Source organism: Oncorhynchus clarkii, chromosome 6, assembly GCF_045791955.1.
Source record: "Oncorhynchus clarkii lewisi isolate Uvic-CL-2024 chromosome 6, UVic_Ocla_1.0, whole genome shotgun sequence".
Classification (NCBI taxonomy): domain Eukaryota; kingdom Metazoa; phylum Chordata; class Actinopteri; order Salmoniformes; family Salmonidae; genus Oncorhynchus; species Oncorhynchus clarkii.
Genome location: NC_092152.1, coordinates 44,937,942 through 44,951,047, shown reverse-complemented (window position 1 = coordinate 44,951,047; position 13,106 = coordinate 44,937,942). Strand labels below are relative to the sequence as shown.

The 13,106-nt window shown below is 39.8% G+C and overlaps 1 protein-coding gene across 1 annotated transcript in view; it reads right to left on the bottom strand.

Annotated features, from left to right (window-relative positions):
• LOC139411201 (coiled-coil domain-containing protein 60-like) overlaps positions 1–13,106 on the bottom strand; it is a 44,142-nt gene that overhangs the window by 18,344 nt on the left and 12,692 nt on the right. The window contains exon 5 of the mRNA XM_071157134.1: positions 2,044–2,148. Coding sequence (XP_071013235.1) covers positions 2,044–2,148 — 105 coding nt within the window. The remainder of the gene's footprint in view (positions 1–2,043; positions 2,149–13,106) is intronic.

Genomic DNA, 13,106 nt, shown 5'->3' with positions numbered 1-13,106 from the left:
TGCGTTACTCATCTCATATGCACATTCTGTTTTCTATACTATTCTACTGTATCTTAGTCTGTTCCACTCTGACATCGCTCGTCCATATGTATATAGTCTTAATTCATTCCTACTTACATTTGTGTGTCTGGGGCGGCAGGTAGCCTAGTGGTTTGAGCGTTGGGCCAATAACCAAAAGGTTGCTGGATCAAATCCCTAAGCTGACAAGGTAAGAATCTGTTGTTCTGGCCCTGAACAAGGCAGTTAACCCACTGTTTCCTGGAAGGCTGTCATAGTAAATAAGAATTTGTTCTTAACTCACTTACCTAGTATAATAAACAATTATTGGTTGTGTAATTTGTTAGATATTATGCTCTGTCGGAGCTAGAAACACAAACAGTTCGCTACATCTGCTAATCACGTGTATGCGACCAATAAAAGTTGATTTGATGGAAACCGCTGTAGAACTATAATAACCTTGTGATATGATTTCAGTCTCTCTCTGTAATACGTCTACTGTATAATTTCTCCCATAAAGCTTAAACTGATAGGAAATGTGATTCAGAGAAGAGTCAGTGAGGACGGAAGGGCCTCAAGGCAGTTACTTGCAATACTCCGAGGAGCGCTTTTGTGACATACTGTTTTCTGCCTTCCATCCCTCGCCGCTCCCTCCTCTTTTTCTTCCTTTCCCATCACTAATTCAACACTTCCAGCGAGAGATGGGTGATGATTTCCTAATACATTCTACCAAGCCCCATTGTGAGAGCAGAGCACAGAGACGGCGCTTTGTACATTTCCTGAATCCATCCATTCTGCCTCAGTGTCTCGTCTGACACCTTCAGAAGCAGAGCATTCAAATCGTTAGCTTTTCAGGCTACTCATTCCAACTTCCATATTAGGAAAGAGAGACAAATATAGAGGGATTGAAAATGTGAAAAGAAGAAAAAGAGGTAGAGGCGAGAGAAGATGGGAAGGCTGCAGTCAGAGCAAGATAGTGAACGATGAAAAAAAGAGTGAGAGGAAGAGAAAAGTGTCAGAGAGAGAAAATGAGATTGAGAGAGAGGAAGAAATCTATATCCTCGGTGTATCATGATAATAGTATTGTCAGTAAAATGAATGGATATGGTTATGACAGTGGGTTTGAGTTATGGTTATGCAGCTTGGTGCTGTACAGCATGGCAGAGTAGGGTGGGTTTTCTACTCAATCTCTGTCTCCTCCCTTCCTGTGTTGGGTCAGTATCAGGGTAGGTATATAGTGAACCTGAGGGGACGTGGAGATAGAGGAATGCAATCTCCTCTCTCGGCTCTACCCCCCGAGGTTTTGGTTTATAGTTAATTTACCACTGTCTGTCTGCCTCAGCCCCAGGCTTCCTGTATGAACCACACTCATGTCTGAGTCTCTGTTCCAATATCCTTACTAGCATCACGCCTACTGTAGAATGAAACAATTTATTGGGCATTCTAAGTGATAAACTTCTGTCCAAAAAACATTCCTTTACCCCAGGATACTTCAACGGGTGACTATCCTGGGGGAAAAGGGCTCTGATGAAGGCGATTCATGCCGAAACGTAGCCGATTGTTTTCTTGTCCTGTCAATAAATCTGATGTATGCAGCAACATAGTGCTCCTTTTTCTTGATTGTCCTGGATAGTCAAGATCCATCAAATGCATTTGGTGTGCCATCATAGTGGTCTCTAACTTGTGGCCAGACTCGCTCAGGTGGAACAAACTTAAACTTGTGCTTTTTTTACATGTTGAATTAAATGCCATTGAGAAAACAGAAATGTGTCATAATGTATTTTTTCACAAACATCCTTTCTGAATTTAAAAGTAAGCCAATCATCTAGTTTTTCAAAAGTATCTGTAATCTGATTACAATATTTGTGCTGGAAACGTAACTGATTACAGTTACAGTTTTATGGGTAATCAGACAACATGTGATCAGTTACTCTCCAACCCTGGTCAAAACTGTGATTCAGTCCTGGCCTCTGCCCTTTCACTATGTAGCAGCAACACAATAGCTAACCCAACCCAAGCTGCATGGGGTCCATAAAACTACCTTACTTGAGATCCCAGCAGGACGTGACTGGTCCAGTTCTCCCGGTCCTGTCCAGAGTCAGGGCCTCCAGCAACCAGTTCAGACAGCACAGCTGGCGGAATATGGGCCCTCTAAAAGAACAAGAACAATGCTTACAGTGCATGCAGAAGTCCTGAGAGGAAAGGTTATTATAGTTTTTTCTTTTTATTTTCCTTTTTTATTTCTATAAATTTTTCAATTTGCCATTTGAAATTCAGTTTAGTTTCAGTTAGTTTTCAGACCTGATTTGCTAGTTTTATGTCACGCCCTGATCTGTTTCACCTGTCCTTGTGCTTGTCTCCACCCCCCTCCAGGTGTCGCCCATTTTCCCCACTTATCCCCTGTGTATTTATACCCGTGTTCTCTGTTTGTCTGTTGCCAGTTCATCTTGTTTGTTCAAGTCAACCAGCGGTTTGTCTCAGCGCCTGCTTTTCCCCAGTCTCTCTTTTTCGCGTCCTCCTGGTTTTGACCCTTGCCTGTCCTGACTCTGAGCCTGCCTGCTGTCCTATGCCTTGGCCCCACTACTCTGGATTATCGACCCCTGCCCGCCTTGACCTGTCGTTTGCCTGCCCCTGCTACAATAAACATTGTTACTTCAATAGTCTGCACTTGGGTCTTACCTGAAACCTGATAGTATTATTGAGTTTTAGTTTCATAAACTATTCATATTCTTTTTTTTTTTTTTTTACATGGCCAAAAGTATGTGGATACTTGGCATTAATATGGTATTGGTCCCCCCTTTCCTGCTATAACAGCCCACCCTTTTCTGGGAAGGCTTTCCGCTAGATGTTGGAAAATTTCTGCGGGGACTGTTGGGAAATTTATGATTATATGACTGAACAAATCATTTCAATTGGAACTGTAACTAAGTAAACTTATACTCTGTTTTCTTATATCTGATTAACAATATGAGTTCATAAGAAGGGATTGTGTGACACAGACAAAGGAGTAATTAAAGTTAATGAACACCATTCCAACTGGGAAGAAAGGAATGGTCTATGGATTAGGTAAACAGATAATGTAGTTAACCTATGGTTGAACCGACGAAACTGAGCTCTGGGGTTTTTAGATAAGGAAGTGAGTGCATTCCTAGGTTTTCTGTTAATTAGAACTGTCAGCTAAGTGGTGATCGATAATGTTGGGGGGTCAAAAGTTAATTCAGTTATGTTGTGTGACCTGTGAGTGTGTTAGTAAGTTAGAATGAACCATTAACCTCACTTGGTCCCGGTCGAGAGGAGGGTATTATGTTAAGCCATGAAATGACGTCTTGTTATTGTATATAAACTGTTGCTCATGGTAAAGTGGCAGCGCGCTCCGAGAATAAATTCTGTTACCTATTATTGAAATGGCTGATCTCCGTCTATTTTATGCAAACAAGAATCTTACAAATTCTCATAAAATAGATTAATGGCATAATTAAATTACAGTAACAAGGACTTGCTTCTATTCAGCCACAACAGCATTAGTGAGGTCGGGCGCTGATGTTGGGCAATTAGGCCTGGCTCACAGTCGGCGTTCCAATTCATCTTAAAGGTGTTAGATGTGGTTCAAGTCAGGGCTCTGTGCAAGCCAGTCAAGTTCTTCCACACCAATCTCAACAAACCATTTCTGTATTGACCTCGCTTTGTACAAGGGGGCATTGTCATGCTGAAACAGACCAAAAAATGCTGAAACATGCTGAAACAGGAAAACTGTTGCCACAAAGTTGGAAGTACAGAATTGTCTAGAATGTCATTATATGCTGAAGCGTTAAGATTTCCCTTCACTGGAACTAAGGGGCCTAGCCGAAACCATGAAAAATAGCCCCAAACCATAATTCCTCCTCCACCAAACTTTACAGTTGGCACTATGCATTTGGGTGGGTAGCATTCCCCCGACATCCGCCAAACCCAGATTCGTGGTGGTGAGCTTTACGCCACTCCAGCCGACCCTTGGCATTGCGCATGGTGAACGTAGGCCTGGGTGAGGCTGCTTGGCCATGGAAACCCATTTCATGAAGCTCCAGCCAACAGTTCTTGTGCTGACGTTGCTTCCAGAGGAAGTTTGGAACTTGGTAGTGAGTGTTGCAACCGAGGTCAGACGGTTTTTACGCGCTACGCGCTTCAGCACTCGTTGGTCCCATTCTGTGAGCTCGTGTGGCCTACCACTTCGCAGCTGAGGAGTTGTTGCTCTTAGACGTTGTCACTTCACAATAACAGCACTTACAGTTGACCGGGGAAGTTCTAGGAGGGCAGAAATTTTATGAACTGACTTGTTGGAAAGGTGGCATCCTATGAAGGTGCCACGTTGAAAGTTACTGAGCTCTCCAGTAGGGGCCATTCTACTGCCAATATTTGTCTATGAAGATTGCATGGTAGCAAAGGGTGTGGCTGAAAAAGCCAAATCCACTAATGTGAAGGGGTGTCCACATACATTTGGACATGTATTGTATTTAGTTTCAGTTTTAGTGTTACAGATATAAAGTATGGTGGCTTTAGGTTAGGCTAGCAACCTAGTGGATTTATTCCCTTAGCTAGTGATGGCTAGTGATAGTGATGCAAAGCTGTCATCAAGGAAAAGGGTGGCTATTTGAATCATCTGAAATATAAAATATATTTTGACTTGTTTATTACTTTTTTGGTTACTACATGATTCCATATGCATTATTTCATTTTTTTTATGTCTTCACTACTATTCTACAATGTAGAAAATAGTCAAATAAAGAAAAACCCTGGATGTCTGTATGGTTTAAAACATCCCTCTACTGTAGGTATGGATGTCTGTAGGTATGGATGTCTTTATGGATTAAAACACCCCTCTACTGTTGGTATGGATGTCTGTATGGTTTAAAACATCCCTCTACTGTAGGTATGGATGTCTGTATGATTTAAAACATCCCTCTACTGTAATTATGGATGTATTTGTGGATTAAAACATCCCTCTACTGTAAAAAAAAAAAAAAAAAAAAAAAAAAAATTACATTTTTTTTTTAAAAATAAAGAAAAACCCTTGAATGAGTAGGGTGTTCTAAAACTTTTGACCAGTAGTGTATGTATGATCTTAATTTGACCAGTATTGTTGCAGAAAAAACCCTGCAGCAACAAGGATTTTAACTTTTAGTTCATTATGTTGCTTTATCGGTGGCTATTTATTAGGCTATTAGCTGGCCAAAATTAGGCTACTTGAAAAGTGCAATAGTGTTAATAAAACCATGTGTAGGTGTGGATTTCTGGTGAATTAATGCAAATCACGAAGCTCATCTGCAGCGCAAGAACATTTTCAGCAACAACAAAGTTGTCAAATTAAGATCCAACACCTGTAAGCTTTTATAAAAACTTTAATTAACAAAAGACCACTTAAACTTTTACAACACTTCCAACCACGGGTGGCCAAAAATAATCATTGTACCTTTATATTTTAAATATTAGGTACAAAAAATGTACCAAAAAGGAACCTCTGAAGGTACATTATCTGTATTTTGATATTTCTGTGCCCCAGGGAACACTACTGTACTCTAACTGTACCCTTTTTCTGAGAGTGTAGCTCATAAGAGGTTGGTGGCACCTTAATTTGGAGAATGGGCTCATGGTAATAGCTGAGAATTAATGGAATGGTATCAAATACATCAAACACATGGTTTCCATATGTTTGATGCCATTCCATATGCTCCATTCCAGCCATTATTGAGAGCTGTTCTTCCCCCAGGAGCCTCCAGTGGTGGAGCCAGGCTATGAGTCATCCATCACCCATAGCCCAACTCAAAATTTACAACTTCATTTCCTCAGACATTCACATCACTAGCTACGTTTCCATTATTCACTTGTCCAGTTGTTTTTTGTCGACATTTAGACAGTTTGCATAGAATATAGATGCGACAATTGCCTGCTGTCGTGCGTTTCCATTTAAACTGTCAAAGCAGCTGGACATAATTACGTCACATTAAAAATAAAGTTTTCGCAAAAACCTCGTGTCGAATAAATATTAAGTTGTAGATTTAGTCAAATTGCGCATTAATAAATTGGCGACCACCTGTATGCATTGACTGACATGATTAATGTCAGTTAGACCGAAAAAGCCATCGGGGATAGATTCGCTAATATTTGCAATATTCTAATAATTATCATGTGCCAACGCATCGCCACCGTTCGTGACACAGTGAAACTTGCACTCCGGTAGTCTAGATCTGAAATAACTTGATGGTAAAACTTGCATCCAGCCAAACATAAACGCAAGGCGAAGCAATTCATGCATTCTTGAAAGTCAAGAAAATCCTTGTCCTGCAAAGACACATTATTATACCTGAACAATTTATTTAGCAAGCAGTAGGCTTTTAAATTTAAATGTGGAGCTTAGCTTTCTAGTTATGTGATCACGTCACGTGCCTTAAAATCATAATTTATTTGAAAAACACGTTTCCATCAGAATTATTTGCAATAAAGAAACGTTTTACGAAAGGAAAATCCACCGCTGCCGAATGGATAACAATGTTGTCTTTAGAACATCTATAGCTGCTGGTTCGCTTACGCATGTCAGTCACCGTGTTTTTTGCGACATTGTCGGTATAAACCTGAGTCAATGGAAACCTGCCTACTGTCGCTGGAAAATATACCCCTGCTGTTAGCCGAGAAACCGCCAGAAAATAACCAATGTTTCAAAGGTTGTTATCCGTGTTCTGATGGATCCTAATCTACAAGATTTGTATCTGCCTCCCATCCATCCACCCGCCCTCTCTCACTCTTTCTCTCCCTCCCTGCCAGGACTGCCAACATACATCCCTGCCTTGATAATGAAAAATTGCCCCACTTTCTGATCAAGGCCACCTCACCCACTCATTTGAGCGAAAAGGGAGAAGAGGGAGTGAGAGAGAGAGAGATAACGTTAGCTAGACAGAGAGAGAGATGGGGAGGAGGGTGATAGAAAAAGAGAGTGTGAGAGAGAGTGAGATAGAGAGATGGGGAGGGGAGAGACGGCCATATTGTGTTTGACGTGTGAGGAGACATCTGTGTAATGTAGGAAAGGGAAACTCAGGCCGCCGAGTACTGGAGTTGCCATTCCTGGTGTAGTGTAACGAATGTGGTAATACGGCATTGAGGCGTGAAGGTGTCAGTAGCTAGGTTTCCATCCAATTGGCGACAGATTTTTATGTGAATATTCCAAAATCTGTGTGTGATGACATAGTGAACAGAAAATACACGTTGTAGTTAAATTCCCATGTACCAGATAAAACAATAAATGGGTTTCCATTGTATTTTCAACTCTACTGACGATTTACTCACAAAAATGTTGTGTTATATTATGTATGCAAACTCTGAAAATGGCACGTGCATTCTAGCCAACAGGCTGTGTGCGCGTTGTTAGATTGGCTAGATCACGCATATAGCCTACATGATGAGATTATTATTATAGACAAATGAACTAGATTATTTGTATTTGTCAAACGGCAGTCAAGCATTGATTATCATCTCACCAGTATACGACCCTCGATATTTATTGGAAAGGAGCATCAAGCTCATCACCTTGCACTTTCACCACCCTGTGAAGTTCATCATTATTTATTTAATCTGTAACCTAATAAACGGTATGCTTTCCTGATGAGTCGTAGTGGGAGGACCACACAACATGTCATCGCCTGACTCCAAATGTACTCGAATATGATGGTTATTATAGTCTATCAATATTTGCACGTAAAAGCGTTTCCACCGACATTTATGGCATAATTCATTTGACTATCAACATAAAGAGAGTCGCACACTCCATATTTAAACGCCCAGTAATTTATTGGGTGTTTACAAACGTTTCGGCATCACTGTTGCCTTCTTTTCTGGGTGCGTGCCAGATCGTGTTTTTTTATTCTATAATTCATTTTACCAAGACAAAAAGATCCCACCTAGTCTAGCATATTTTGTTTTGTCGACATGTGGAAAGTTTACCGAAAAATGTTCTGTTTCCATCAAGCCTGTCATTACATATCTTTTTTATCAGACATGTACTTTACTCGCAGAAAAAGGTTGGATGGAAACCTGGTTATTGTGACAGACTGCAGGTTGACTGCAGGTGACAGTATGGTGGAGAGAGAGTGAGTGAAAGGATAGGCGGTTTCACTTTATTCCCTGCCTCAATGGCTCTTCCTACTGTTATTGGCTTCATTCACTCTGCCTGTTCTCTGTAGTATGTAAACAGCTCACTTTCTACTTTTTTGATCATTTGTTCACCTTTTTGTCTAATTACTTTTTAATCGTGAAATCTATACAATCAATTCTACTCTGTTTAAAAGAGGATCACTGGCTTTATCTAGCTAAAGTTGTCTCATAAGCCATTGTAAGGGGATCTCTCTGCAGTTGTTGTTTGTGTGAATGAATCAATTCCCACTCATCTAACCAGAATGATTGTCTGAGAAGAAACCTGACAGCTTTTCAAAATGTCAAACTCTGATTCAGCTGCCACATCAATGGAATTTGTTATGAAAGGACATCCGAAAAAGACAAGATGAATCCGAAAGACTGAAACCAGGAATAGTTGTCAGACAATAATTAGACACTGAAATATTAACTATTTATCATGTTCTGTTGACAATTTGTCCGGTTAAACCTGGGTCTGTTGTGGTAATGACTAACAAAGAGGGAATAAAAGGATAACTGACAAGACAGAAAGACATACATAGTTCTGTTTGACACAGAACAAATTGATAAACATAGACAGAGACAAGCATAAGGTGCAGAGGGGCAGAGATTGCAGAGATTCCTAGATATCCAAAACCTTTTAATGATTTTCTCATGCGTTTTAAATGAGGCAATGCCGTTACAGATAGATCAATTTATTTGACAATGTAAAACACAATACAGCCGCACATGTGGATCATGCATTTAATATCATTGAGGATTACATAAAAAAGTTTGAAAACGTATTTCCACTGTGGTACTCATAAATAACTTTTTTTTTATGAACAAACATAAGCATAGAAGACCTATCCTACTAGGCATACTTGGGTAACACATTTAAGACATAACAAAACATAGAGTATGACTTCCTCAGTAGATCAGCAATCTCAGGCTCCTAAACTGAGTTTGATGAAGGTGATACCAGATGACAGTGATGCAGTGGATGCCAGATCATGGTGATGCAGTTGGCTTGCTGGCTCTGATGTTATCCTCTGCCTCTCTGTGGCCTGTACTGCCAGGTGATGGGGTTGGCTTGCTGGCCCCGATGTCCTCCTCAGCTCAATCTCTCTCTAGCCTGGACTTCATACTCCTCCATAAACCACAAGTGTAGCCTCTGCTGTTGCTACAGCGCAAAAAAAGCCCAGAGCAGAGTAGTCTTCCTCACCACAAGCTCTCTGCCATTTTCAGGTCTCATTGATCAAGAAGCCGGTGCTGAGATGCATTTTCTAAACGCAAACTAGCTAGCAAGCTAGCCAAACCAGACAAGTCAACCTGTCATCAGTCCTGCAATTCTGTGGGTAACAACCACCAGATATATCCAATCAACAACTTAACAACTTATCACAAACAAAAAAACTGATTAAGAAACAAACAAAAACACATAAAAACATCAAACATACGTACAACATTTAAAGAGCTCTTTTGTTTAGGCTGCTTTACAGCGCCATGACACCCATGCAAAGATATTTAGATCTTATGAACAAACCTGAAACTTTCTCATCAAAACTGCAGACAGACTGCACCCTTGATTTAACTTTTAAAATAACATTTTAAAATTACAAATGTAGGTGTATTTAGGATGCTTTGAACAGTAACATTAAATGTACACTCAAAATTCGATGACTGTTACTTTTAGATTTTGTTCTTAACTTCTTACCTGACTTGCCTAGTTAAATAAAGTTTAAATAAAAAATAAAAAGTATGATTTTTTTGGGGGGGAGGGTGGTTTGACACTATTCAGACAGTAATGAAATGAGATGGGGAAACAGGCAAATGAGAGAAACAGATGCAAGGTAGGAAACAGGGATGGATCCCTGTTCTCAGGTTGTACGCGACACATGCCAGGGATTGTTATCACTACACCAATGCTTTACACAGGAAATATTAATATTAATGGTTGATGGCTGTAGGTAACCAAATCATAGATTGCAGTCTCCTTGTCCATAGACTGCTTTCAAGGTAAAGACACAAACATTTTGTATTTTGTAATTTGGGTGAAGTACCTCTTTAAAATCCAATGCTTATTTGTCAGACTTATTCAAAACTTATCATGAAAGCCTGCACAAATACATAGCCTCAAATACAGTTGAAGTCGCAAGTTTACATACACTTGGAGTCATTAAAACATGTTTTTCAACCACTCACAAATTTCTTGTTGACAAACTACAGTTTTGGCAAGTCGGTTAGGGCATCTACCTTGTGCACGACACAAGTCATTTTTTCAACAATTGTTTTCAGACAGATTATTTTACTTATAATTCACTTTATCACAATTCCAGTGGGTCAGAAGTTTACATACACCAAGTTGACTGTGCCTTTAAACAGCGTGGAAAATTCCAGAAAATTATGTCATGGCTTTAGAAGCTTCTGATAGGCTAATTGACATAATTTCAGTCAATTGGAGGTGTACCTGTGGATGTATTTCAAGGCCTACCTTCAAACCCAATGCCTCTTTGCTTGACATCATGGGAAAATCCAAATAAATCAGCCAAGACCTCAGAAAAAAATGGTAGACCTCCACAAGTCTGGTTCATCCTTGTGAGCAATTTCGAAACGCCTGAAGGTACCACGTTCATCTGTACAAACAACAGTACGCAAGTATAAACATCATTGGACCATGCAGCCGTCATATCGCTCAGGAAGGAGATGCGTTCTGTCTCCTAGAGATGAACGTACTTTGGTGTGAAAAGTGCAAATCAATCCCAGAACAACAGCAAAGGACCTTGTGAAGATGCTGGAGGAAACAGGTATAAAAGTATCTATATCCACAGTAAAACGAGTCCTATATCAACATAACCTGAAAGGCCGCTCAACAAGGTAGAACCCACTGCTCCAAAACCGCCATAAAAAAGCCAGACTACGGTTTGCAACTGCACATGTGGACAAAGATCGTACATTTTGGAGAAATGTCCTCTGGTCTGATGAAACAAAAATATAACTGTTTGTTATGGGGGTGCTTTGCTGCAGGAGGGACTGGTGCACTTCACAAAATAGATGGCATAATGAGGCAGCTAAATTATGTGGATATATTGAAGCAAAATCCTAAGACAAAGCTTAAGTTTAAGCCTAAGTTAAAGCTTGGTCGCAAATGGGTCTTCCAAATGACCCAAAGTACACTTCCAAAGTTGTGGTAAAATGGCTTAAGGACAACAAAGTCAAGGTATTGGAGTGGCCATCACAAAGCCCTGACCTCAAGCCTATAGAAAATTTGTGGGCAGAGCTGAGAAAGCGTGTGCGAGCAAGGAGGCCTACAAACCTGACTAGGTTACACCACCTCTATCAGGAGGAATGGGCCAAAATGCACCCAACTTATTGTGGGAAACTTGAGGAAGGCAACCCGAAACATTTGAACCAAATTAAACAATTTAAAGGCAATGCTACCAAATACTAATTGAGTGTATGTAAACTTCTGACCCACTGGGAATGTGATGAAATATATAAAAGCTGAAATAAATCATTATTCTATAATCATTATTCTATTATTCTGACATTTCACATTCTTAAAATAAAGTGGTGATCCTAACTGACCTAAGACAGGGAATTTTTACTCTGATTAAATGTCAGGAATTGTGAAAAACTGAGTTTCAATGTATTAGGCTAAGGTGTATGTAAACTTCTGACTTCAACTGTAATCCATTTCCAAAGACACAAGTAGGCATTTCAGATTTCAAATATGTGTTTACACTAGCAACATTGGGAAGAAGTGGAATAATAAAATACGTGTAGGGAATAACAGTAGTGTTCCTGCTGACAATCACACTAATTACCCTATATTTTAGCCCATTGTTAAGAATGAGAATTGCTCTATTGATCAGACGAAATAAAGTCAATAGATCATAAAATCTATCCTTAACACAAGATGACATAAATCTACCCCTACACCATAATTGGTTATGGTTTGGATGATTTGGATGATTTGAATATTTATTGTCTCCCCTGTAGAATCAAATTTACACTTCTGGGTTCACAATCTGTTTGACAAAATGTTTTTAATTAGCTACAAATCAGGTCACCCTACCAAACGTCCCTGCTAAAACCTACTGTAGGTTTGTCTGCTGCCTTATTGTTGTCACAGCCAAACACCAAATGAGGGGACTAATGCAAGTGTGGATTAAATCGACTTTAGTACATGCTGTCAAAAAGGCTGCATTCTGCAATAGGGACAGGACCTACTTTTGTTGACAACATTGTACATAAAACAGCGCTACCGTGCTGCTCTTTTTACAGTTTTATAAACTCAGCAGAGGATGTTCTCTCTCTCCATTCAGCACCACTCTAATCTTGAGAGGCGTTTCTTTAAAACATGCATCCAATCCCCTTGATCCCTGACATAACTAAACCAATCATGTGCTTCAACATGCCATGGTTTACAGTGTTGTGGCAAGACAGGACAACGATGGAGGTGCAGCTCACAATGTTAAATTGCAGGCGCAGACGCTACGATTTCAAAACGATTTGGAGCACAGTTGAAAAGTTAACGCACTTGACTATACAATGGGCTAATTAGAAAATTGAAAACCAGTACTTTTTAATGCGTGAGATATAAGAGGTGTGGCATGAGAAGGGGGTCAAATGCGTGTCTCACGGCCAATGCGTGAGAGTTAGCAGCTCTGCAGTGCCTTCAGAAAGTATTTATACTCATTAACATAGTCCACATTTTGTTTTGTTACAGCCTGAATTCAAAATTGATTAAGTGTATATTTTTTTCAACAATTTACACACAATACCCCATAACGACAAAGTGAAAACATGCTTTTAGTATTTCTTGCAAATTTATTGGACATGAAATACAGAAAGATCTCATTTAAATAAGTATTCATACCCCTGAGTCAATACCTTGTAGAACCATCTATGGCAGCAGTTACAGCTTTTAGTCTTTCTTGGTAAGTCTCTAAGAGCTTTCTACACCTGGA